The following is a 22560-nucleotide window of genomic DNA, read 5'->3' as shown; positions in this document are numbered from 1 at the left end:
CTGTTCTCTTTGGGCATCTTGTCTGTAATGGACATATGAATAAAAAAGTAGCCACTGTCACTTGATTCAAATTGGGTGACTCACAAACTGCATATAACTGATTTCACTTAGTAAAAACATGGGCGAGTTGGATTTTCCAAGGCTTTCCCCTGCCCTGTGTTAGTATAGAATTCTCTTTCTAGCTCTGCTGTTTTCATACTGTTCCTGACTTGCTTAGGACCAATCTTCCTCCCTACAGTTTTATTTATTGTATTTATTTTTTGGCCATGCCACATGGCTTGCAGGATCTTAGTTCCCTGACCAGGGATTGAACCTGGGCCCGAGCAGCAAAAGTGATGTGTCCTAACCACTGGACCACCAGGGAATTCCCATCCCTACAGTTTTAGATTAGGAACTCTTTTGGGTTATTTCAGATAACAGATGTTCTAATCACATCACGTTTCCTCTGGCTCTCCAGTTACATGTCACTTCTTTCTGATATTTGAGTCAGATTTGTTGACAGCTCTGCCTGGTTTCAGAGATTCAGAGAATTCTGGATGCTTGAGATGGAAAACCCTCTACTTAGAATTTTCTTATTTGACTTTTGTCATGTTCTCTTACCTACACTACACCCTCCCTTTCAGTATGTAGGCACGTGTGTGTGCGTGTGTGCGGGCACACACACACACACAGAATAGACACCTAGATCCAGCTAGGTTTTCCTTGCCTTTATTGCTTTGATCTCTAGCAAGGCTCCTGACAGAAAACTGATTACCATTGCGTCATCCTCATTACTTGTCTTATTTCTTTCCAACCCCTTAGTCTCACTTTTAAAAAAAACTTGTTCTTAGTATAAATAAGTCATGCTTTGCATATACTCGTATTGAAGTTTTTGAAGTTGTGGAAAGTATGCACAGAAATCCGTGTCCACTTGCGTTTTCATAATGAGAACTTGCAGAGGCACAGACACACCACTGTACTTTCGTGTGGACTCCGTGACCGAACTGGACTTTTCTTGATTGGCAGTTGGCTGTTTAAATATAAAAGGGAAGTGGGCGATTAAGATCGCACCTCTTGCCTGTCCACAGCATCTTAGAGGTGTATTTGGAGTTAGCCCCAGGGTGTGGGTAGGCATTTGTTTTCTGAGGATCGTGTATTTCCCAGGTAGCTCAGAATTCCAAGGGCAATCCATAAATTTGTATCATCTGATACCTAAGTACAGCTAGGAGTGAAGAAAGCATGAAAATTAGGCTTTGAGGAATTATGGGTGAAACCGGAGGGGGGATAATAATTTAATGTGAAATCTCTTAGGGAATAACTTGGTTTTCAAAGTCGAGGCTGTTGTAGGGCCTCGCCATCCACTGTGAGTTCTTAAAACGGTCTCTGGGTCACCGCTCTTTATCTAGGCTCACCCCTGTCCAGTCCATCTTTCACATTGACAGCATTTAAACTCTAGATCTCATCTTGTTGCTCATTTGCCTTGTCTCACCTGACCTCAGTGTCCCTCCTCAGTGGTCTTGTCTTCAGCACTCCCTTCCCTATCCCACATTTTAGTCATATTCAAACACATGGCCGTTGTGGGAACAGGTGAGACCTCTTCCCCTCTCCGCCTTTGTGGGAGTACAGCGTCTGTTGAAAATGTACTTGCCACAGCTTAAATTTCATCTCCTCTGTGTCATTTTCCTCTACTTCTCTTGAGTCATTTGTTTCTATATACTGTGTTAATCTTTGCTATAGCTATTTTAATGTGCATTTATCTCAGAACGGACTGGCTCCCTCCCTCGCTTCTGCAGCAAGCCTGCCCGGCTGTGCTGTGCATTCGTACATGGCTCTTTGAGATCTGGCTTTGCGTTGCCTAACCTTTCCTCTTTCTTCTTGTCATCAGGACCTTCTCCCTGCTGTGAATTTCTTGAAGCTCCAGGGTCTATCCTCCATGCTTGTAGGATCACCTACTGAGCCCTACCTGTCTTTGAGGTCCAGCTTAGGCCTCATTTATAGCAAAGTCTTTTCTGTCCAGGCTCCCCTCCCTTGAGCTCCCTTTCTACAGAACAGGCTTGGAGTTTATGCCATGTATTTTCTGTATTTTCTCTGTTCTCAGTTTTATTGTATTCTTAAGGAAGTAGGAAGTAGGCGCCATTATCATATTACTCCTGTATTCCCCAGTACAGTGCATATTAGTGCTTTAACAGTACCTGTTGATCAATATAGTGCATATTAAATGGATTTTTCTCCTTTATTTACTACTCTGAAAAGCTGAAATATCAAAGAAGTTTACAAATTAAAACTGGGAAAAGCGTCTACAACATCTGGATGGTAGAAACTTGATTGCTTTTGATAGGTTCTTTGGAAGAAGCAGTTTCAGAGCTAATACAACGAAACTGGCCCTGAGTTTGTATTGCCCTTTTCTCTAAAGAAATTCGTTATCTCTAACTGGCACTCTGATACTTGATTTGATTAGTCTAGTATTCGGGTGGGGGTGAGGGGACAACTGTATGAGTTGGATACCTTTGTTAGGAATGGAGAGGCAGCTACTGGGTAGACTTCCCAGTCCTTTGTGATCTTTTTCCTTAGTACTTAAAGAGAGCTGCCATCAAAGCCCAGCTGTTACTCCTTCCCGATATTGCACGTTTCTGCCTCTTCGTGTGAAAATGACAGCTTTTGCCTAGGCCTTGAGCGTTGCTGTTGGGGGGAGTTTATCATTAACTTATAACACAGAGCTGACCTCCCTTCAGAGTGACTCTGCACGCTGCTATTTATGGGTACTTTCCTCCCCGTCCCTTCCTGGTGGCGTGCTGCTCTCAGCGTACAGAGTGGCAACCACCAACCTTTCTTCAGCCTAGCCGTCCCCCCATTTGGGTCTTGTTATACATGGCCCAACTCAGTTCTCCGCACACCTGAATCCAAGCCCAGGGGTCCTGCGACTCCAGGTGTCTGGACACTGGCAGAAGCAGGAGAGCCAGTAAGAGCAGCCTTTCAGCAGCTCGGTTTGTTCACTACACCCTGTTCCTGGGCTGCTGGTAAACTCGGCCCAAGGTTCGGGGTAAATGTGCCTGCCCCTCGCGGAGTAATAGCACGTTGTTTTGAACCTGAATGGAGGCAGTGAAGACTCAGTTTTCTCCGGGACCAGTGGGGAGTCTATTTTTTTATATTAATCAAACATCATTGATTCCCAACATGTTTGAGTGACCTGGGCATTTTATTTTTCATCATAATATTTTTGAGTTAACTTAGAAAATGAAATAAATTCCCACAGACACGTACCTATTTTAAACTTTGGCCAGGCGTACCTCTACCAGTAATGAACCACTGGTAGCCCCCCTGATTCAAGCTAGCATTCCCCCTTATCACAAGGTAAAGAGTTTGAAAGTTTACCGTTTATCACTACAAAGATTCCTAGAAATCAGAGGCTGAAAAACAGTTCTAGTTTTCTTGTGACCTACTTGTTTGAGTTAAGAATGTCCAAGTTGTTTCTTTTGTGTGTGTGTGTGTGTGTGTGTGTGTGTGTGTGTGTGTGTGTGTGTGTGTGAATAAACATGATTTCCCAGGTATGTTTATATTTTAAAAGAAAGGAAGACCGTGGCCCATAGCCTCTCCCCACCCATCCCACATTGGCCCTTGTGTGGAAAAGGTGGGTAACTATTGACTTTGGCTGTGGAAGGAGATGGGGAAGATATTTTAGTACCAGGAGAGAAACTTTGAATCATAATTGTAGCAATCATACAATTTTAGCTGTCTTGTCCCGTATGGCCACATGTGACTCTTGAGCACCGGAAATGTGGCTGGTCCAAATTGCGATGTGCTATGAAATTTCAAAACACCCATATTTTGAAGACTTAGTACCAAAAGAATTACATGTTGAAATAATAATGTTTAGCTATATGAGGTTAAATAAATACATTTAAAATTAATTTTACCAGTTTTCTTTTTTACTTTTTGGTGTGGCTGCTAGAAAATTTAAGCGTACATGTGGCTCACATTGTGGCTTGAGTGATGTTTCTATTAGCACCAGCTCGGGTGACAGTGGAAGTGTTGCGTTTCTCGTAGCGCTGAGGGCCGGGGCCTCTAGAGAGTGCTGCAGGGAGACTGAGGTGTATAGGGATTTGAACCTGGGGAGCATGTGCTGGCGTGCCTTTGTATAAGACCCCAAAAAAATTTGTATTATAAATATTCCCTTCGTAGCACATCTAAAAGAGATAGTATTAAAAACCTGTAACACATTTTGTTGTTGTAAAGTCTTTCCCCTGTGTTATCTTAGGTGGATGTAGCTACTTCTCATGTTTGTGTAGGTTGTACTTCTTACTTTAGGTGACTGCAGCTGTCTAAACTGGATGTATGTTGTGCGTGTTTGTTGCAAGACGAGCATGCGAGGAGGTATTTAGGGTGTGGGATCTTGGGGGTTGAAGTGGGCCGGTTACGGAATGGCATACCGGAGTCTGGCTTCGCCGGTGTGCAGCCTGTAGTCCCACGGGGCCCACACCCAGAAGCGTTAGCTTTCAGGCTCAGTATTGCTGTCTTGAGATTCTTCATAATCTTTGAATCTCTTTTTGAATCTTTGCACCTTGTGCCCTGGGCCAGCCATTCCTGGGTACAGGTTTTCCACCATTGATAGCAGTTTGCGGACTTGGGCTTTACAGAGTACAGTTTACCCCACTTGGATAGAAAATTGCCAAAATCAGGCAGTTAGTACATATGAATAGGGGATTTTGTATTTTAAACTCATTAAAGTTCTTCTTTGTCATTGCCACAGTTTCCTTCTCATTTGTAGGCAGGACCATCAGCAGTTTCTCTCTCCAAAGCTCTTTAATAGTTGACCTTTTAGTGTGTTCGTGGTGTCATTTTTTCTGGCCTCTGTTGGAAAGTGTTATGTTTTGCTTCTGTTACGTTGAAGGAAAACCCACTAATACCAGCTTGTCCACAGGGAGTTTCTGAAATAAATAACAGTCACGTGTTGGTATAGTAGGCTTTTCCTCTGTTTCTCATGGTTACATGATTATTTTGAATATACTTATTGCAGTTTATTACAAATGATCAACAGTGGTTTAAACCCAGAGCAGCAGCAGCATCTGAGGACTTGCTAGAGGTGCAGAATCTCTGGCCTGACCCCTGCTTTCCTGAATCAGAATCTGAGACTGTGTTTTCATAAGACCCCATGGAAGTTTGGTAGCACTGGTTTAAAGCTCACTTGACTTAAAGGGGTGGTATGTTGATTACACAGAAGCTTCCAGGTGCTGAGTGCCGGTATGTCTCAGCCACCAGACCGGGCCTTTCTCATCTACTCACAGCCAGTTTACTTGTTTGAGGATATTGGGGCTTAGAGAGGTGAAGTGGTTTCCTGAGGCCTCAGTGCCAGGCAGTTGTGGAGCCAGCATTGGAATCCAGTATGTTGAGATGCTTAAGAGTCCTAACAAAGTTTGAGGAGAAAATGATGTTTATTTGATGGAAAGCAAGTGGTTGTAGGTGGTTTACATAAACCACAGTTGGGCCCTGTTGAATATACTCTACCAGCAGAGCCTTGGCAGATTCTGCAGAGGGACTGACGTCCTTCTCAAACCTCTTGCACGTGATTTAACCACATCACCATACCAGGTCCTGTGTCATAGAGACAAGGTAGCACCTTTTGTTTCAGAAACAAAGTGTCACTGCTTAACTGCTTTTGAAACAAAGGCACTGTGGCCCAGGTTTTGCTTCCAAGAAGGATGATATTTTATTAATTTCACAGGACCCTTAATTAAAGCAGTTGATCTATGACGAGTAGATTTATGGATCCTTTGGTCCTATTTTATGCATATATGGTGATAATTTTCACTTGTGTCTTCAGTTACGAGGAAGGCGAAGCATAGCAGAGGTTGTCCTCTGTGGCATCAAGTAACAGTTAACTCCTGCCCACATACTCGTCAGCCCTTGTGGAGAAAACCCTATTTTCAAGGTACCTCATCCAGCTTATAAAACAATTCTAGGATTTTGCAGAAAGATGGAGGGTAGTTTGGTTTTACCATTTCTCTCTTTGTCAGTATTGATTTAAAAGCCTGTGAGTTGGTTTACTGTAAGAAATTGTATTCCCTCTTATCGCTAAATCCTGTTGAAGTATACCTAGGTTAAGAATTTTAAAGTGTATTTATGTTTACTAAAAGTGAGCTCTTGAAGTTCTGACTTTTTTCAGTTTTTTCAGAGTATCTTAGTTACATTTTTTAAAGGACTCCCATTTACTTCAGGGCCCTGGGCAGTTGAACTTTGTAACAGTTAGTTCATACCTAGCTTGATTTTACTTCAAAGGGCACAAATAGAAGTAGGGCCAAGCCAGGGGTAACTAATTTACCAGTGCTGTTCATTTCCAGTCAATTTGCTGTTTGGCTAAAAGATAGAATACATAATGTTTAAGAGTCTGCTGTGGTTATATTTTATTTTTAAGTCGGTAGTATACCTACCCAATTTAAAGAAAATGCACTGTGGAAATGTATATTTTAAGGTGTTCTGATTTGAAAAATGCCATTCTAATTTAGGATAGTGGAAAGCAAAAGGAGTTAGGCATTTTAAAACAGATAGTTGCTCAAGAATTCCTTTTCTTGTGTATAATAAAATAAGTATAATAACACACGGTGTCGTGGGCCCAGGAGTTTGGAGGAGCTGGTTGGTCAGGTAGGCCATCCTGCTGGAACACAGACCAGATGTGTATGACGGCTCATTGTAACCCGGCCGAGGACAGGCTCTCAGATCGGCAGGCAGCGATCTTCCACGTGGTGATTTGGGGGCGCAGGCACCTTCCTTTTTGGCTCTGCTGTCCCTTAGGGCCTTTTTTGTCATCAGCATCCAGCCAGATGCGGGGTGGGGAGCACATGGAGGTTTTTATGGCTCACAACACATTGGAGAAAACTTTGTAATGTGGCCATATGCCCGAGAAGTTGGGGACATGGTCTAGGTGAGTGCCTAAGGAAGGGAGAGAATGGATCTGGTAGGCAGTCCCGCCTGACACCACATGGCTCCGCTCCTCCGGGCAGGCTGTGAGGACTGTGGGGGACATGCCCGTGTGGGTTCAGAGATGGCAGAAAGGAATGTGTTAGTCAGCACTCTATCTCCTCTTGAGCCAGGGATGCTAAACTTTTTCTGTAAAGTACCAGATAGTAAATATGCAGGCCACACATGGTCACTGTCACATATGCTTCTCTTAAACAACCCTTTAAAATTATCAAAGGCATTCTTAGCTTGCAGTCTGTGGGCTGGATTTGGCCTGTGGGCCGAAGTTTGCCAACACTTGTTATTTCATCACCACCAATTATCAGTTTTTTCTGTAAATCAGTGTATGATGAGTTACCTTTATAAGGTTAAAATTTTGGAAGTCAGTTTTTAATTGAGGTAGATAATGTGATTATATCTTGATCCATATTTTAGAAGTATGACTTTGGTTTGTAGACATTTATAGTTTTCAGTTGATGAATATGAGTGTATATCTTGTTTATAACTAGCCAGTAGTAAGGGCTTGATATCAGATTTGCTTTTGTGGTTTATTAGTACTTTTCATTATACTTTGCCTTTATGTGTGGGATTACAAAAAATGAAAAGACATGCTATTTTAAATGAGACCTTTTTTTTTTTTAAAGACTTAAGGCTAAATTATTAACTGTGTCCAGTTTCCTGACTTCAAGTGGAGAGACCATTAGATTAGCAGAAATTCGGCTTATAGACCAAAATAAGCACATACTGACCTGATACCAGTGGGACGTGGGAAAGTATTTGAATGTCACTAATGGCTTTGCAGTCAGTGACTTTGCTGAAGTATTTAAAATAAGGAAAGTGAACTCTTTTGTCAATCTGTAGACATCCTAGGATCGAATTTTCCATGATCAACTTTGAAGACAAGGTGAATGATTGTTCTTTAAGGTGATCTTGCTGCAGTTTTTTGTTTCTTTGTTAAGAATGGCATAGGTTTTACCATTTTATGGCTTTCAGATTTTCAGCTGTGCAAGTGCTGTAAGTGGCTAAAAGTTCTGGTTCGTGGTGGTTATTTATTTAATGTTGTAATATTCTGAAGAGTACCATGTACTTAGGTCTCAATACTTGTCATTTGTTACTGAAGATACTAGTTCTGTGTAAGAATGTATGTTTCACCCTGAAGAAAGGGTCTATTTTCTTCCTTTCCCAGCATTAAATTCTTAAAGTATGGGTGGGTTAATTTTGCAGGTTAAAAGCATCCCAGGTTTTAGCATTCTTTCAGCATTTTCAAGTCAAAATTTTTTGTTATCAATAAAAATACTTTCTGAGAAGGAAAAAATCTTGCCAATTTTACTTATTTAGAAAGTATTTTACAGATTCGATATGGAACTTGTTTTTCTTATGTGACCCAAATTGACATTTTAGACTGTAAAACTAGATGGAAATTTGAAAAATTAATATGGGAAGTTGAAATTGTATTTGAAATACTCTCTGCATTTTGTTTAGAGCAGCATGTTTTGGAAATTTGATCTTCACTCATCATCCCACATAGACACACTTCTAGAAAGAGAAGATGTAACACTGAAGGAGTTGATGGATGAGGAAGATGTTTTGCAGGAATGTAAAGCTCAGAACCGCAAACTTATAGAGTTCCTGTTAAAAGCAGAATGTCTCGAAGATTTAGTCTCATTCATTATTGAAGAACCACCTCAAGACATGGATGAAAAGATCAGATACAAGTAAGAAAATTCAATCTTCTCTTTAGGGTGGGGCTGAAGTGAAGTGGGGGTAGGGTATATTATCGTCCTTGTTGTCTAGCAGCTCTGCAGGGCTGCCGTAGACCAGTTACAGAATGTCAGCATGTCAAGAGCAACAGGCTCAGTGGAACAAACAATCCCTTCTAGAACTAAGTTCAGTGAAATCACAGGATTTTTAAAGTGCATGTTCTAAATTTTGGCCAAAAGGTTTTGTCTAAGGGCAAGGTGCATTATAAACAGTGATAAAGTTTCCTAAAATAGTAAGACAATCCAAGTAAGTATTTTCTCTTTTTTGCAAATAGGAAGACAGAGATGATGTGACTACTCAAGATTACACAGCACATCTGGGCCAGAGCTTGCTTTATGAACAGCGCTGCTGATAAAATAAATTCTGACCTTTTGTTAACTGAAAATAAGGGTATGGGTCTTGGTGAACATTAGTGTAGCTAAATTTAAGCAGCTAACCCCTTGGATAACTGCAGTGGATTTATCTACTTCACCACTGGTGTCGTCAGCTTATAGCGCTTTGTATTCGGACCCCTGGAAACTCTGCGAATATTCCATATGTATTTAAAGTGTTGGGGTTTCAGTTAGTTACTTTTCCATCTCCAACTCTATTGAAAGGTTTGTCCCCCCTCTCTGCCTGAAAATAGAACCAATTCAGGAACACAACAAAAAGTCATTGATTATGCATTAAATAAACTTAATGGAATAGGAAGAATAATGGCCTACAGTAGATTCTCCTTTGCCCTTTTCCCTCCAGTCTGTCCCCCTTTTCAGATATCCTTTCATTTTTTTGAGGGGAGAGCTTTGCTGTCAGAGGAATAGTACTTAGTAATGCTTTCAAGTTCTCGTGGCTTGGCTCTTCAAGGAAGTCATGTTCTCTGCCAGCCATTAAGGTTGACAACTAGCATGCAGCACGTCTCCACTCGGAGACCAGTACCTTAGAAAAGAAAAGGACAGAAATTTGACAGGAATACCAGTGGACTCCTGTCGCCCCGAAGATAGATACTTTGCTACTTTGGAATTCCCTTCACCGTGAACCAGCATGTCTGGATGCTGCTTGTCGTGGGGCTTATCCTGGCCGGAGGCAGCGTGGTGTGGGCTTTGTATCAGGCCCAGCCGGGATGGGTGTAGCCCTCTCCTAGAAGCTCTGAGAACTTGAACAAGAGGCTTACCCTTCTTGGGTCTGTTTTCTCACATGCTGAATGAAGCTAGTACTTCTTTAACTGGAGAAGAGTAAGCAAGCCTTGTGGAAATTGTTTATTTTACCAAAAAGTAGTCATGGCATCTGTTGTATTGCCATGCCAGCGTTTTTTGTGCTACCTTTGAGGTTGAGAGAGCAGGTGTGTTTCCCTGGGCATGCAGCCTTCTGGTTGGCGCCATTTCGAGGGAGCGTGGCTTGAGCTGAGCAGAGCAGTTCTCTGCTGCACTTCTGGCCTGGACAGAGCCGCCAGCTGCGGTAACATGCACAGAGCTGGATGACTCGGACAGCTGGATTAGCACAGAGCGATTTTTCAGAGGGGATCTGAAAGCTTCTCTGGGTTAAGGTTGACTATAGTCATCTAAAGAAATTTAGACTAGTGCTTTTTAGTTTAGGGGTGATGGGGTGATTGCTGTGGATTGTGAAGTTTGTAGCTGCGTATCAGTTACACCTGTGGATTGAACCTGTCACTTTTAATCCAGTGATCATACACAAGGTGTTAAAGGTTTGTCATTTTTACACTAACTTTTTAATCTTAATGACAGATACCTCAGTTTTAAATAATTTAGCAGAAATTTGAACAGAACTTTAAAAATGGGTCCTTAAGTAGTAGTGTAAACCCAAAAGCTGAGATGCTGTTGGTCGGGTCAGGGTTCCCACAGAGGGACTTCAGAGGCAAGAGGAGAACCAGGAGGGGTGCTTCCCTCAATGTCAAGGGAGGCCGGGCTTCAGGACGGGGAGAATGGGACGAGGGATCCAGGGGCTGTGCTGACAGGCCAGGTAACCATTGGCATTTACAGCGTGGAGCACACGGGCCCCTTCAGTGCAGGTTCTCCGGGTTGGTGGACACGGAAGCCAGGCTGCAGTGCTTCTGAGGAAGAACTGGAGACAAAGCAGAGAGTTCTTTCAAGTAGTTCCCTGGAAAAGGAGCAGAGAGAGAAAGTGGGAGCTACAGGCAGATGTGGAGCCAGGAGAGGTGTGGTGTTTGTTTTTTTTTCATAGATGCGAGAAATAACGGTGTGTTTATGTGCTGGTGAGGGTGATGCAGCGCAGGGGGAAACGGCTGGTGTGGAGGGAGCAGGAGGTCTCGTGATGCTCTGTGCTGGCCTCGGTCGAGAGGACAGTAGGGTGGCTTCATAGTGGGAGGAGGAAGGGGACCGGCTGCAGGTCAGGGGTACGGTTGGGCTGGGCTCTCTTCCCTTCGCTTCTGTGCAGCTGAGCTCAGAGGGTGGGGTGGGCCTGGAGAGGCCTTGCTGAGGGGTGGCGTAGAGGAAGCCTTGGGTGTTTCAGAAGCTTGTTTAATCTTAGGGAGGTAGGGAGGGAGAGTGAGAGTAGCCCCAGCCTGTTCCGAACCAGAACTTTGAGCTTTGTGTTTGTGCCTGGGCCCCCACGTGTGTGCTTCTTTAGCTCAGTCAGACCTCCAGGTCACCGGTGGAGAAACAGGTGAAAAATTTAAAAGCTGCCCATGCGTTCCTCTGGACCTTCTGCATCAGAATTCTGAGAGTACGCCTTACACACTGGGCTGCGGCCGGAGCTGGGGTCTCCAGCTTTTCCCGGCCCTTTGTCAGCAGCTTCCAACTTGGGGCAGTTGGGCTGACTCTGCCACCACCCCCGCGACCCCAGCCCCGTTGCAGCATTCGGGCAGTTTTACGAAGTAGGAAAAAAAAGGGGAATTAAGGCAGCTAGTATTTATTTATTCCAGGCCTCCTTCTCAGTATTTTGTATGTATTATTCTCCCCCGTGAGGTAAGGACTGTTGTCTTAATATTGCATCCTTGGAAACTGAGGCCCAGAGAAGGTAGGTAACGTGCCTGAGGTCATACAGCTTGTAAGTGGTGGAGACAGGTTCTGAGCCTAGGTGGTGTGACTCCAGAAGCCACACCTGTCGCCACTGCTTGCTCCTGCCTCCGGCACTTCGGTGACTTTGCGTTATGGGGTCTTTGAGCCCATGTGTTCTATAAAGTGAGGAAGGCTTTAATTTGATTGAGCCGTAGCCTCTGGAAGACAGCGATTTGATAACGTGATCTTTGTGCCCACACACCTGCCAGTTCTGTTGTCTGTCTTCGATTTTTTTCTCCCTGCAAAGGTTCCTTTGGGGGTATTCTCATAGGGTTCAGTGTTCCTCCCTCATGGCAGACCTGCTAGGTGCTGCAGTTTCTGGTCTGTTGCCAGTTGCTTCTCAAGCCAGTGGTCTCCAAACAGGCAGCTGCTTGCTTGTCTTGGATGCCCCAGGGGTGCTGCATGGGTTCCGACCACACTCTTTACCCCTCTCTTTTGTCATGTAGCTGCTTCTGGCTGTTTTGTCACCTCCCTGTCCTGATCAGCATTTGAGCTTGCCACTCCCTGCTACTCACCTAAAGAGCAGAGAGGTGAACGGCGGGAGGGGGAGAGTGTAGTCTGGATGGGCCTTGGAGTCTCCACTGTTGCTCTGAGAACAGATGAGAAGTCATTTGTGGTAAAAGAAGTGAGTGGAGAAAATGCATCTACTGCCTACTTTTCAGAGAGAGTGCTCTTGCGCTCAGGGGCAAACGTGCTTTAGGGGTACAGGTATTTCTAGCGCTGTGGGGCCTGTGGAAGAGGGCTGTGTCCCACAGCAGTGAGATCTGATGGTGGGCTGATCCCAGAAGATCCTGGAAGACTGGTGTGGAGAGCTCTTTATACGGTTTTCCCACCTGGGTAACTCAGGCAGTGTCCTGTTCTCTCCTGAGTATATCAGAATATTTATTCTCTTAACATGTCATATGGACTGAATACTTGATAAGCCCAGCTTTCTAACTCCAGTTACAACCCATCTGAGAATACAGGCAGCCTGTCCAGGAACCTAAATGTGTCTTGGGTAGTTAAGGGTGCTGTGTGCAGTGCAGTTTCCTGGAAATGGGCGTCCCCCGCGGTTGTCCTATGAGCTGTGCTGCTTTGCATGCCAGAGCAGGCTGCTGAGGGCTGCGGCCCCAGGCTTTGACCTGCCCCATCGCGCCTCCTCCTCTGAGGAGGCCCCGCCCTTGCCTCCTGAGTCCCGGGTGTGCTCTAGTTTTGTTGGGGAAAATGTATTCCTATTAAAGCTTGGTTTAGAAACCATTTTTTAGACACAGAAGAAAATTCACTTTGTAACCTCTCTAGATTAAATTGGACGGAATGGATTGAAATTATTTTCTAATTCCCAGAAGGTGACTTTGTTTATTTTTCACAAAGTTTTAGGAAACCTTTCTGATTTGCATTTTACTTTATGTAATTAAACTGTTAATACAGATGATGATATGAGTATCCTGTTCTTCTAGGTATCCAAATATATCTTGTGAGTTGCTCACTTCTGATGTCTCCCAAATGAATGATAGACTGGGAGAAGATGAATCCTTGCTAATGAAATTGTATAGCTTCCTCCTAAATGATTCCCCCTTGAACCCACTACTTGCCAGTTTCTTCAGCAAGGTGCTAAGTATTCTTATCAGCAGAAAACCAGAACAGGTAAATATTGTTTTCCAAAAAGGTAAGTATTAGGGCTGATCATCCCCCTGAGATGATCCCCCAGTAATTTTGTTGCTTCAGTGTTCTGAGTGTGCCTTAAATCCAGGTTCTGTAAAAGAATATGTTTTAAACCTTAAGCATTCTAAATGCTTGCTGACTTAACACTGACTTACTCATTAATGAATACATTCTAACTTGACCTCTTCTTTTCTGAGTACCTCATATCTCAGTTTTTCAGTATACTTTGGCTTCCTCTTCTGACAAGTGGTTGCATGAGAATGTTGGGGTCCGTTTGTGAGGACAGTGTGAGGAGGGTGCACACTGAGGGGTTGGTATGTGGGTGGCATCTTGGTGACTGTGGTAAAGTAACAGTTGATTTATTTGTTCTTTCCCCTAACGATGATCACAGGTGAAAGTTAAAAAGCTTTCCCATAAATGCAATTGATGATTAATTTATGCAAATGGTGATTGTTTCTATTTTGACTCCACTCAAAAACTTGAGCCATCTGGGTACTGCCTGCCATGTGCGTACACATGGAGCTCTGCTGTTCCTGTCCGGTAGGGCTTAGCAGGAGCTCGTTCCTCACTGTGAACGCCAGGAGCCTCTCCCCGCTCTTCCTCCTCTTCCTTCATTGTCGTCCTCATCTTCTTTGTGGTGTTGTCCATCTGTGTTCCCACATCCCACCCCCACCCCCCCACGCTTCATTTTGTTCTTAATTCAGATGTACTGTACTTGGGAAACTTACTTTCCAAGTATCTGTCGTATGTGTAGTGGTTCTCGAAAGTGTGGTCCCTGGTCCAACAGCATGAGTACCACCCGAGAACTTGTTAGAAAAGCAAGATCTTGAGCCCCATTCCAGACCTACTGAATCAGACCCTCTGGGGGTGGGCCCAGCAATTTGGGATTTAAGAAGCCTCCCAGATGACCGTGGTGCACGCTGAAATTTGAGAATCACTGCTCTAGTGGGAACTGGTGTGGAAAAGGACCTGCTTACGAGGAGGCTATGATCCACTTATGGAAGCAGGCACCCAGGGAGCAGCAACAGCCTCAGATGCCCAAGTGCAAACTAACAGTCCTGCAGATTGCAGCCAGCAGGGGTGTGATGACAGGGGTGCAGGGGTCACACCAGTTGGGCCTGGCATCCTTCGTGGTGGAAAACAGGCTCCTTGACCCGTCCTTGCTGTCAGCAGACATGGAGGGACTGGAACTATTTTAGGCCCGGTACGTCTGTCCTTTGCCAAGGCAAAGTGGATACATGTCTTATTTTAGACGAGGCTGTTCTTTCATGATCTTAATTGAGCAGGATTACCTTCCTAAGTGTATTGGAATTGAGGTTCTTTTTTCTTAGATAGTAATCCCCAAATCATGAACACTGCAAGACAGGTTGTCTTTCCTTCGTTTGTCTTGTGATGAGAAGTGACAGTACTGCTGACTGTTTGAGGAAGGTGCAAAGCCATCCCAGCCGTCTAAGGTCCTAGTCAGTTCCAGGTGGTTGTAGTCACAATTGAGACAGGTCTCACACCTTCTCGTGCTTTTCTCCTCACTCTGTGCTAGGGAAACCCAAATCTGTGGGTCCTGGATTTCAGTGTACCTTTAGTATAGAGTGAGAATACACTTAAAGCTCTCTGGTGGTCTACATATTTGCATTGGTCTTCGAGGCCAGACATATTACCTGTGTGGAGAACATGGCACGTGCCAATTAAATGCCGAGAGGAGGGCCCATTCGCTCTGCTGCTCGTCGGGCTTCTCATTTAAGCCTTCAGCCACGAGAGGATTCGAGAGCCCTTGCTCTTTCAGCTTCAGGGAAAGGTCACACTGCACCTTTCTATCCTTTTGAGAATTATGAGTGTAAATAAAGGTTTCCCATCACATAATGCATTAGTAAGGATATATGCAACTGCAAGTAATGAAAAAAATTCAGACTCAGTCTGACCTAACCAGTACAGACATTCATTAACGCGCGGAGCGGGAGGTCCAGCTGCGTGAAGCATCGTCCGTGTTGGATGTGCGGGCCCCTCAGCAGTGCCGTCCTCCAGCTTGCTGTCCTTGCTGTGCTGCCGCGGCACTGGCTGGGACTTGTGCCTTTGGGCTCCAGAGTCAGTGCTTTTGCCACTAAATAATGCAGTATTTTGGCTACATTTGACTTTTTCTTCCTCTCTTCTCCACTGTGCTTTTAAAAACTACCATGTGACTCAGTTGTGAGTGGATTAATTATGTATAACTTCTTGAAGGTTTATGTTACAGAGTTCAGCCTCATTGTCTAGAGAAGCAACATGTGATGATTAATCCTGCATTTACACCTGATGGTGTGAGGCAGTTTTTAGTTCATCCCTGGCTGTTAGACGTGTGGGATAGTGGCAGACTTGTGGCTTTGGGGGCATTTAAATCTCAGGGCATCCACTTTTTAGCTTCTAGCAGATATTTCTCTGGTCGGAGCCTCAGTTTCCTTGTCTATAACACTGAGTTGAGCAACCCTACCTCACAGGCTTCTGAGAGGCTCCAGTGAGACTTTTGTCAGGGCAGCTGCCACGCTGACTGTGCTGCTTCTGGGACTTTAGAACAGGTGATTTGTGCACACGGACAGAAACCAGGAGGTACACAAGGGTGTCCAGGACAGAACAGGTGCCTTCTTCCACCTGCGCAGAAGAGACCCAGGTGACGGTCATGACTGTATGACTGTTTTCATAACTCCTCGGGGTAACTGTCAGCCTCTTCCACACTCACTCACCCTCCTTGTGTTAATCTGATCAGGTGAATTGCTGAAATAAAATGCAAATGTGATTTTCTATGGCACATGAGTTAGCTACTTTGATGTAGAAATCTTTATATTTTTATTTTTTATTTTTCTTACTTGCTAGAGTACAGTTAGGATTTTGAATGTTTATTCTGTGTTTTCATGTAAAGCCTAATGCACTTGCTTTATGTCCATAAACTATTAAGTGGTGTATTCGCTTGCTCTTTATAGGGTGTTAAAGTTTTAGTCCTTATTCTTTGAGAATTAATAATGAAAGTGAACAGAAATAAAAGATTATGGTGTGTTTGTATTAGGGAACATGTGATAATTTAAGGATTTTTTTTTCCCAAGAGGTTTTTGACTACTGTAACAATTAGAAGGTTTTCCAATTTGACATCTTACTACTAATTCAGCATTTGCTTTTCCTTAACTTAAAGTGGTGGTGGATTTTGGAGTGGGCAGCTGAAAGCATCCTAAAGTTGATAGTTCCCAAGTGATGTGTCTTTCAGTTGTGGCTGTCCTCCTCTAGATTGTGGATTTCCTAAAGAAGAAACGTGACTTTGTGGACCTTATTATGAAGCACATAGGAACATCGGCCATCATGGACTTGTTGCTCAGGCTCCTGACATGCATTGAGCCCCCACAGCCCAGGCAGGACGTGCTGAATGTGAGTAGGGTCACGGCCGCTGTGGGCGGGCTGGGCAGTGGGGGCTGGGGAGTGGCTCGAGCTGCTGGGCTGCTTGGTCTGGGCGGGATTCTAGGGGATTGGTAGAAAGTGGTCTGGGAAACTGGGGTGGGGGTTGGATTCCAAAACGGGAAGAGATTCAGATTTTTCGGGATTAGGATTCCCGACGTGCACATCCCTAGGTACATAGGCTGTCTGCTTGTGAGGGGTTCTTTCCCTTTGCTGTTTGTTCTTCAGCGGGAGTGGGAAGGTAGAACGGGAGCTAAAAGTCTCATCTGAGTATGCTGTGAGGCTTCTCTCTTGAGAAGATGGTCACACTGCAGAGATATCTCTGGAAGTCAAAAAGAAGAGGTGTTGGCATTTCTAGGGAATCTGGCTTCAGAAGTAACTTTCTTCTCGTGGATACCTAGGAGCATGGGATAAGAAGGAGAAAGGAGTTTACCTCCAGAAGGGCACATATTTTAAAATTTGGTGAGGTGGTTATTTCAGGACATGTGTGTATCCTGAGGAGCTGCCTTGGGTGGGAAGAGGAAGGTGTGAGTGACTTGAAGATGAGGTTTCTCACAGCCTCTCGTCTTTGCTTCTTGTCTTCTGTCTCTTTTTTGTCCCTTTCACTGCCTCCTTCCAGAACCACTCCCCAGTCCAATCCATCTTTTTTTTTTTTTAATTAATTAATTAATTTTTGGCTGTGTTGGGTCTTTGTTGCTACGTGTGGGCTTTCTCTAGTTGTGACGAGCGGAGGCCACTCTTCGTTGCGGTGTGTGGGCTTCTCATTGCGGTGGCTTCTCTTGTTGTGGAGCACGGGCTCTAGGTGCACGGGCTTCAGTAGTTGCGGCACATGGGCTCAGTAGTTGTGGCTTACGGGCTCTAGAGCGCAGGTTCAGTAGTCGTGGCGCACGGGCTTCATTGCTCCGCGGCATGTGGAATCTTCCCGGACCAGGGCTCGAACCCGTGTCCCCTGCATTGGCAGGTGGATTCTTAACCACTGAGCCACCAGGGAAGTCCCTCAATCCATCTTTAATACTCAGCCTCAAACCTTAGAACTCTGGAAACAAGTTTTATTGAAAAAGCTAAAGACCTGAAGGCCCAGAAGGAGGGTCTGTCGGGTGGTGTCCCAGGGAAGGACATGTTCTACCGAGGTGGGCAGGCATGCCGGAGCGTGTGTTTGTGTGAGTGGGAGAGTCTGGGGGGTCGGGTCAGGGCTGGGTCTGTAGGAGCAGGCAGAGGTCTACTGAGAACCGTGGTCATGTGAGGAAGTCAGCTGGGGGTCCTCGTGGATGGCCTGGGAGTTGCCTGTGGGAGAGGGCCCTAAATTGGGACTCTGGCCCTTTTTAGGTGTGCTTTTGTGGATGTGAGTCTCTTCTCAGTAGAGGTTGGGGATTCCAGGGAAGGTAGTTAAGGATAAGAGGAATGGTCCCCTTTATGTTTGGATTATTGTTAGGGGAACTTATTCAGTGTGGTTTCTTAGAATTCCTTTGGCCACTGCTGGGTTGAATTTTAGGGCCCACTTCCAAAGGAATAGGTGCGTTTCTGGAGGGATATGGTGGTAGGTGGTTAATAAAGACGTAGGCTGGGGGAAGGGTAGTTAGAAACTCCTAAATGTCTTACTTTGACTGGGGGGCCCACCGTGGGCTTGGACTGTCGGTGCTTGTTAATAGCTGTGGAGGCAGTGAGGGTGGGGGTTTGATTCGTTCACTGCCCACAAAGTTTCCTACTTTTTCCCTTGGCCGTCAGGACCCTCTGCCCCACCTCCTCTGTAGAGGTGTTTGCATCCTGTTTTAGGTCGTTGCTACTCAAAGTTTGGTCCCAGACATCACCTGGGAGCATGTTAGAAATCCCAGGTCTCACCCCTGCCCTGCTGAGTCAGAATCTGTGTTTGAACAGATTCAAACACAGGGTACTTCACGTACACATTTTAAAACATCTTAAAATGTGAAGTTGGGCCTCTGCCTTTGTGGTAGTCTCCTAATAGCTTTTGTTTGCATTTTCCTTTGGCATGTTCTCCTTAAGGAGCCTGGAGACAACCTAAGAATTTCTCCACATGCCTTTAGCAAAGCGTGTCCGATTTCTTGCCACCCACCCCTAGCCTCACCCCACCCCACCCCCAGCCCCACCGCCATCTCTTTTAACCTTTGGGATTTTGTGTGTGTGCACGCCCGTTCCAGGTAGTGAGTGCCTTGTTTATTACGGTGTTCCTGTTCCTTGTGGAACTAATATTACGCTGGCTGATTTTTCATTTATTCTCATCCCCTTCGTATTTTCATTCATAGCAGTATTTCATATATGGTGGAAGAAGAGAGTGTCCTAATCATGGTAATAGCTTGCTAGCATGTGGCAGGGCAGACAAACTCTGTTTCTGTGGTGCCCGCCAGCCCCCATGTTTCCTGTGGTTGTTTTGGTTTTAGAAGGTAAAAGTTCATCATGTGTTTTAAGCCAGAGGCTTGCTACTAAATATTGCTTTTCTCAACCTTTTTGAAGCTCTGTTAAAGTGAATGCTCTCTTACAGAAATGTGTAAGTTCCATTCCCCACCCCCCCTTCACGTCCAAAGTACAGACCGTTTTAGTACTCAGTATCTGAAAATTAACATCACTAAGAAACTGATGTATAGAATTTTTGGATGTGGGTATTGTGACTTGGGGAGTAGTTGGTACTGTAGCTACTGTTAAAATAATATATTCACTGGCATTTTCCTTGGGGGACTTTTAATTTCCTGTAGTGTTCAAAGTCCAGAGAAAACCTGTAACATTCTACTTAAAATGTGATGGATATTTCCAAGTATGTTAAACTTCATTGGGGCTTGAACAAGAGCCACTCATTGCTATGATTACTTCTACAATGTGTTTTACAGTGGTTAAATGAGGAGAAAATTATCCAGAGGCTTGTGGAAATAGTTCATCCATCGCAAGAAGAAGATGTAAGTTCTCTTGTGTGACTGTAAACTTGATTAAAAAAAAAATGAACCATGTTTATTTGGGCACAGAGCATCATTGTACTAGGTGTGAAGGTAGAGGGTAGGTAACAGCGATCACCTGGCATTCTTCAAGTTGACAGGTTTCTAAACACCAAAGGCTTTTTAAAATATTGCATTTTGCCGATACTCAGAAAATTTCCCGAACTGTGAAACAGTGAGCCCTGGGTCTAGCTCCATCTCCTTTTTAGAGCTGAGACTTCGTGCTGCATCTGCTTGCCTTTATTACAAACCTCCTCCACACTTTGTTTTTCTTTCATACCCATCATTAGCCCAAATGATGTGGCCACGTCTGTGTGCATTTGTTTTCCCCATTCTGGCTAAAGCTTTCCAGACAGCACAGCAGGATCCTGGTCACCACTGAATCCTTAGAGTGATGAGCTCTTGGTGGTTCTACTTCCTGGCTCGGGCTTTTGTGCTGACAGGTTTGGCCTTTGTACTGGGTGCTAAAGATTGACTTGGCAGCAGAATTGAAGCTGCTTTGGAGTTTGCACGTTGAGCGCCATGCTGAGGGGATGCCTGGGGGTGGGGTGGGGTCTCCAGGACCAGCGGGTTTGCCGCTGTAGAGGAGGCCGTCCCCCTGCTTCTCTGCTGCTGCCCTTGTTGCCGCCTTCAGTGGCGGACTGAGCCTTGTGGACCTGCCAGCATTTGGCCATTTCTGCCTATGGAAATGACAGTTCCACATGGTTCAATGCAGTATCTACAAAGGAGTTGTTTCAAACAACATGCAGGGTATGTCATGGGGCATGGGCAGCCTCCTTGGATGCCTCTAGCTTGGACTAATCAGAGAGTGAGCGCCATAGAGGAGACAGTGCAGAGGAAGGGGCATGTGGCCGAGGCGTGTTCTCCCCACCAAGACAGATTTCCTGTGGAGGTAGATGTAGCCCCTTCTACTGCAGTCCATTAAAAAACTTACGGTACCTGGAGTTTATCTAAAGCAGGCTCCCCATCCCACCACCCGCTTCAAAAAAGAAAAGAGCTAACCATTAAAGGGGCTGTTGATTCCCACCCTCCCCTGAGACAGTACATCATGTGCTCCCTGCAGTATCGTTACTGCTGACTCTCAGGAAGGACACTCCAGTGTGTGCACGTAGTGGGTGCTAGAGCTTCGATGGCGCCCTCGGCCTGGTTGGGGTGATGAGCCCCCCTGCTGTGGCTGGGTTAGTTGGATGGTTCCAAGAGCACATTTCCCATGTGCTGGAAATGTGGCCGGTGCAGGCCGAGGAGAGTGAGGACAGGAGCGTGGCCTGCCCTATTCACGGGGTAGGGGGGACACATCCACAGACGAGGCTTGCTCATCACTAGGTTCCTGCTCAACAGGTACTGTCCCTGTCTGAAGGGTCCAGGAGAAGTTGACAGAGGAGAAGCCCAACTCTGCAGCAACTTTTTTTTGCAAAGGACAAAGCGTTTGGGGCGTCAGCACCTTCTCTGACTTGCAAGAAAAGTTAATTTTGTCTTTTGGACAGTCTTGTTGATACTTCCGTTTTGTATTAAGTGATGAATTGCATATATTTATTGAGGAAATGTTAGACTCCTGGTTGCAAACCGTGGATTTTGATATCCTGGTGCGTGTTGTCATCTGTGCTGGAACCTGCTGGTCTCACTGGGCAGGTGATGCTCAGTGCCACATGCCACGGAGCGTAGGCGTTTGGCGCTGAGATTTCAGAACTTTCCTGTAGAATAGCACACTGCGCACTGAAAGAAGAAGTAATATTTCTTATCCATTAGTATATTCCAGAAAGCTGCGTTTATTTTTTTAAGCCAAAGAATTGTGTTCATCTTTCTTTGCTGCTAAAAGTATATAAATTTGGGGGTTATATTTTTCTTCAAGTATTTAATTAAAGAAATTTTTCCTTGTCAGAACTTTAATTACATTTCCCTACACAAAGTAACACATGTATTTTGTTTGTGGTATTGTTAAGTAAAGCCTGGCAGGGTAAAATACTCATGCTTGACATATGTTATTCTTTTGGACCCTGGCTTTTTATTTGCTGTAGCTTATGGCCAGTGTTAATTTGTGTTATTTCTTAAGCAATTTCTTCACTAACTTTATTTTATTATAAATTTGACTTCTGATGTGTTTTGTACTTCTTTCCTTTAGCGGCATTCAAATGCATCACAGTCACTTTGTGAAATTGTTCGCCTGAGCAGAGACCAGATGTTACAAATTCAGAACAGTACAGAGCCAGACCCCCTGCTTGCCACTCTAGAAAAGTATGTTTGAAACTCTCTTGTTCTTTTTTCATCTTGATGCTATTTGGTATGCTACCAGTGTAAGTACTTGGTAAGTGTTTCTAACGTGGGAATCCTGTCCCTGGAAATTAACCTGTGGGTGGCTGAGAAGGCAGGAAAACCTGCTTATCTGATCTCAGCCACTCGTGATGCCCATTGGAGACTTACAGGGTAAGAATGTAAATAAATGACGTTTATATGTAGACTTGGAACTTTTCAATAATTGTAAACTAAATTCTATAAAACTACCATGGATGGGGCAGTGACATCATAACTGCAGTCACTGCCTCCATGGTCTTCGGGGAAGATAGGTGTATGAAGTAATTTGACCCATCTTAGTCAGTGATTTTTTTCTTTTTTCTTTTTTTGGCCATGCCGCGTGGCTTGCGGGATCTTAGTTCCCCGACCAGAGATTAAACCCGCACCATCAGCAGTGAAAGGGCCAAGCCCTAACCATTGGACCACCAGGGAATTCCCAGCCAGTGATTTTTAATCAGAAGTTCTTCTTAGGAGCCACTGTACCTTGGCAGCTGACTGGGGTAACCTGACCAGACCTGATTCGAAGGGTTATACATCTTGTATGTTTTGTTTCTTTATATTGCTTCTGCCCT

The 22560-nt window shown here is 44.7% G+C and overlaps 1 protein-coding gene and 1 non-coding gene across 11 annotated transcripts in view; one reads left to right on the top strand and one right to left on the bottom strand.

The window, feature by feature from the left end:
- The window catches only part of PPP6R3 (protein phosphatase 6 regulatory subunit 3), a 131519-nt gene that overhangs the window by 48860 nt on the left and 60099 nt on the right, over positions 1-22560 (top strand). For 9 of the 10 annotated variants that reach the window (XM_060105386.1, XM_060105382.1, XM_060105379.1 and 6 more), the window contains 5 exons: positions 8413-8645; positions 13142-13328; positions 16593-16730; positions 19598-19663; positions 21819-21931. In XM_060105386.1, the coding sequence (XP_059961369.1) occupies positions 8419-8645; positions 13142-13328; positions 16593-16730; positions 19598-19663; positions 21819-21931 (731 nt within the window). In that variant the 5' untranslated portion in view covers positions 8413-8418. The remainder of the gene's footprint in view (positions 1-8412; positions 8646-13141; positions 13329-16592; positions 16731-19597; positions 19664-21818; positions 21932-22560) is intronic. The other variant, XM_060105383.1, reaches the window with a different exon arrangement.
- Positions 293-364, bottom strand: TRNAK-UUU (transfer RNA lysine (anticodon UUU)). Its single transcript has one exon. It is a non-coding gene; the product is annotated as a tRNA-Lys (tRNA).

The sequence above is a fragment of the Mesoplodon densirostris genome, chromosome 7 (assembly GCF_025265405.1).
Source record: "Mesoplodon densirostris isolate mMesDen1 chromosome 7, mMesDen1 primary haplotype, whole genome shotgun sequence".
In the NCBI taxonomy this organism is placed as follows: domain Eukaryota; kingdom Metazoa; phylum Chordata; class Mammalia; order Artiodactyla; family Ziphiidae; genus Mesoplodon; species Mesoplodon densirostris.
This window is presented reverse-complemented; position numbering and strand designations above follow the sequence as displayed.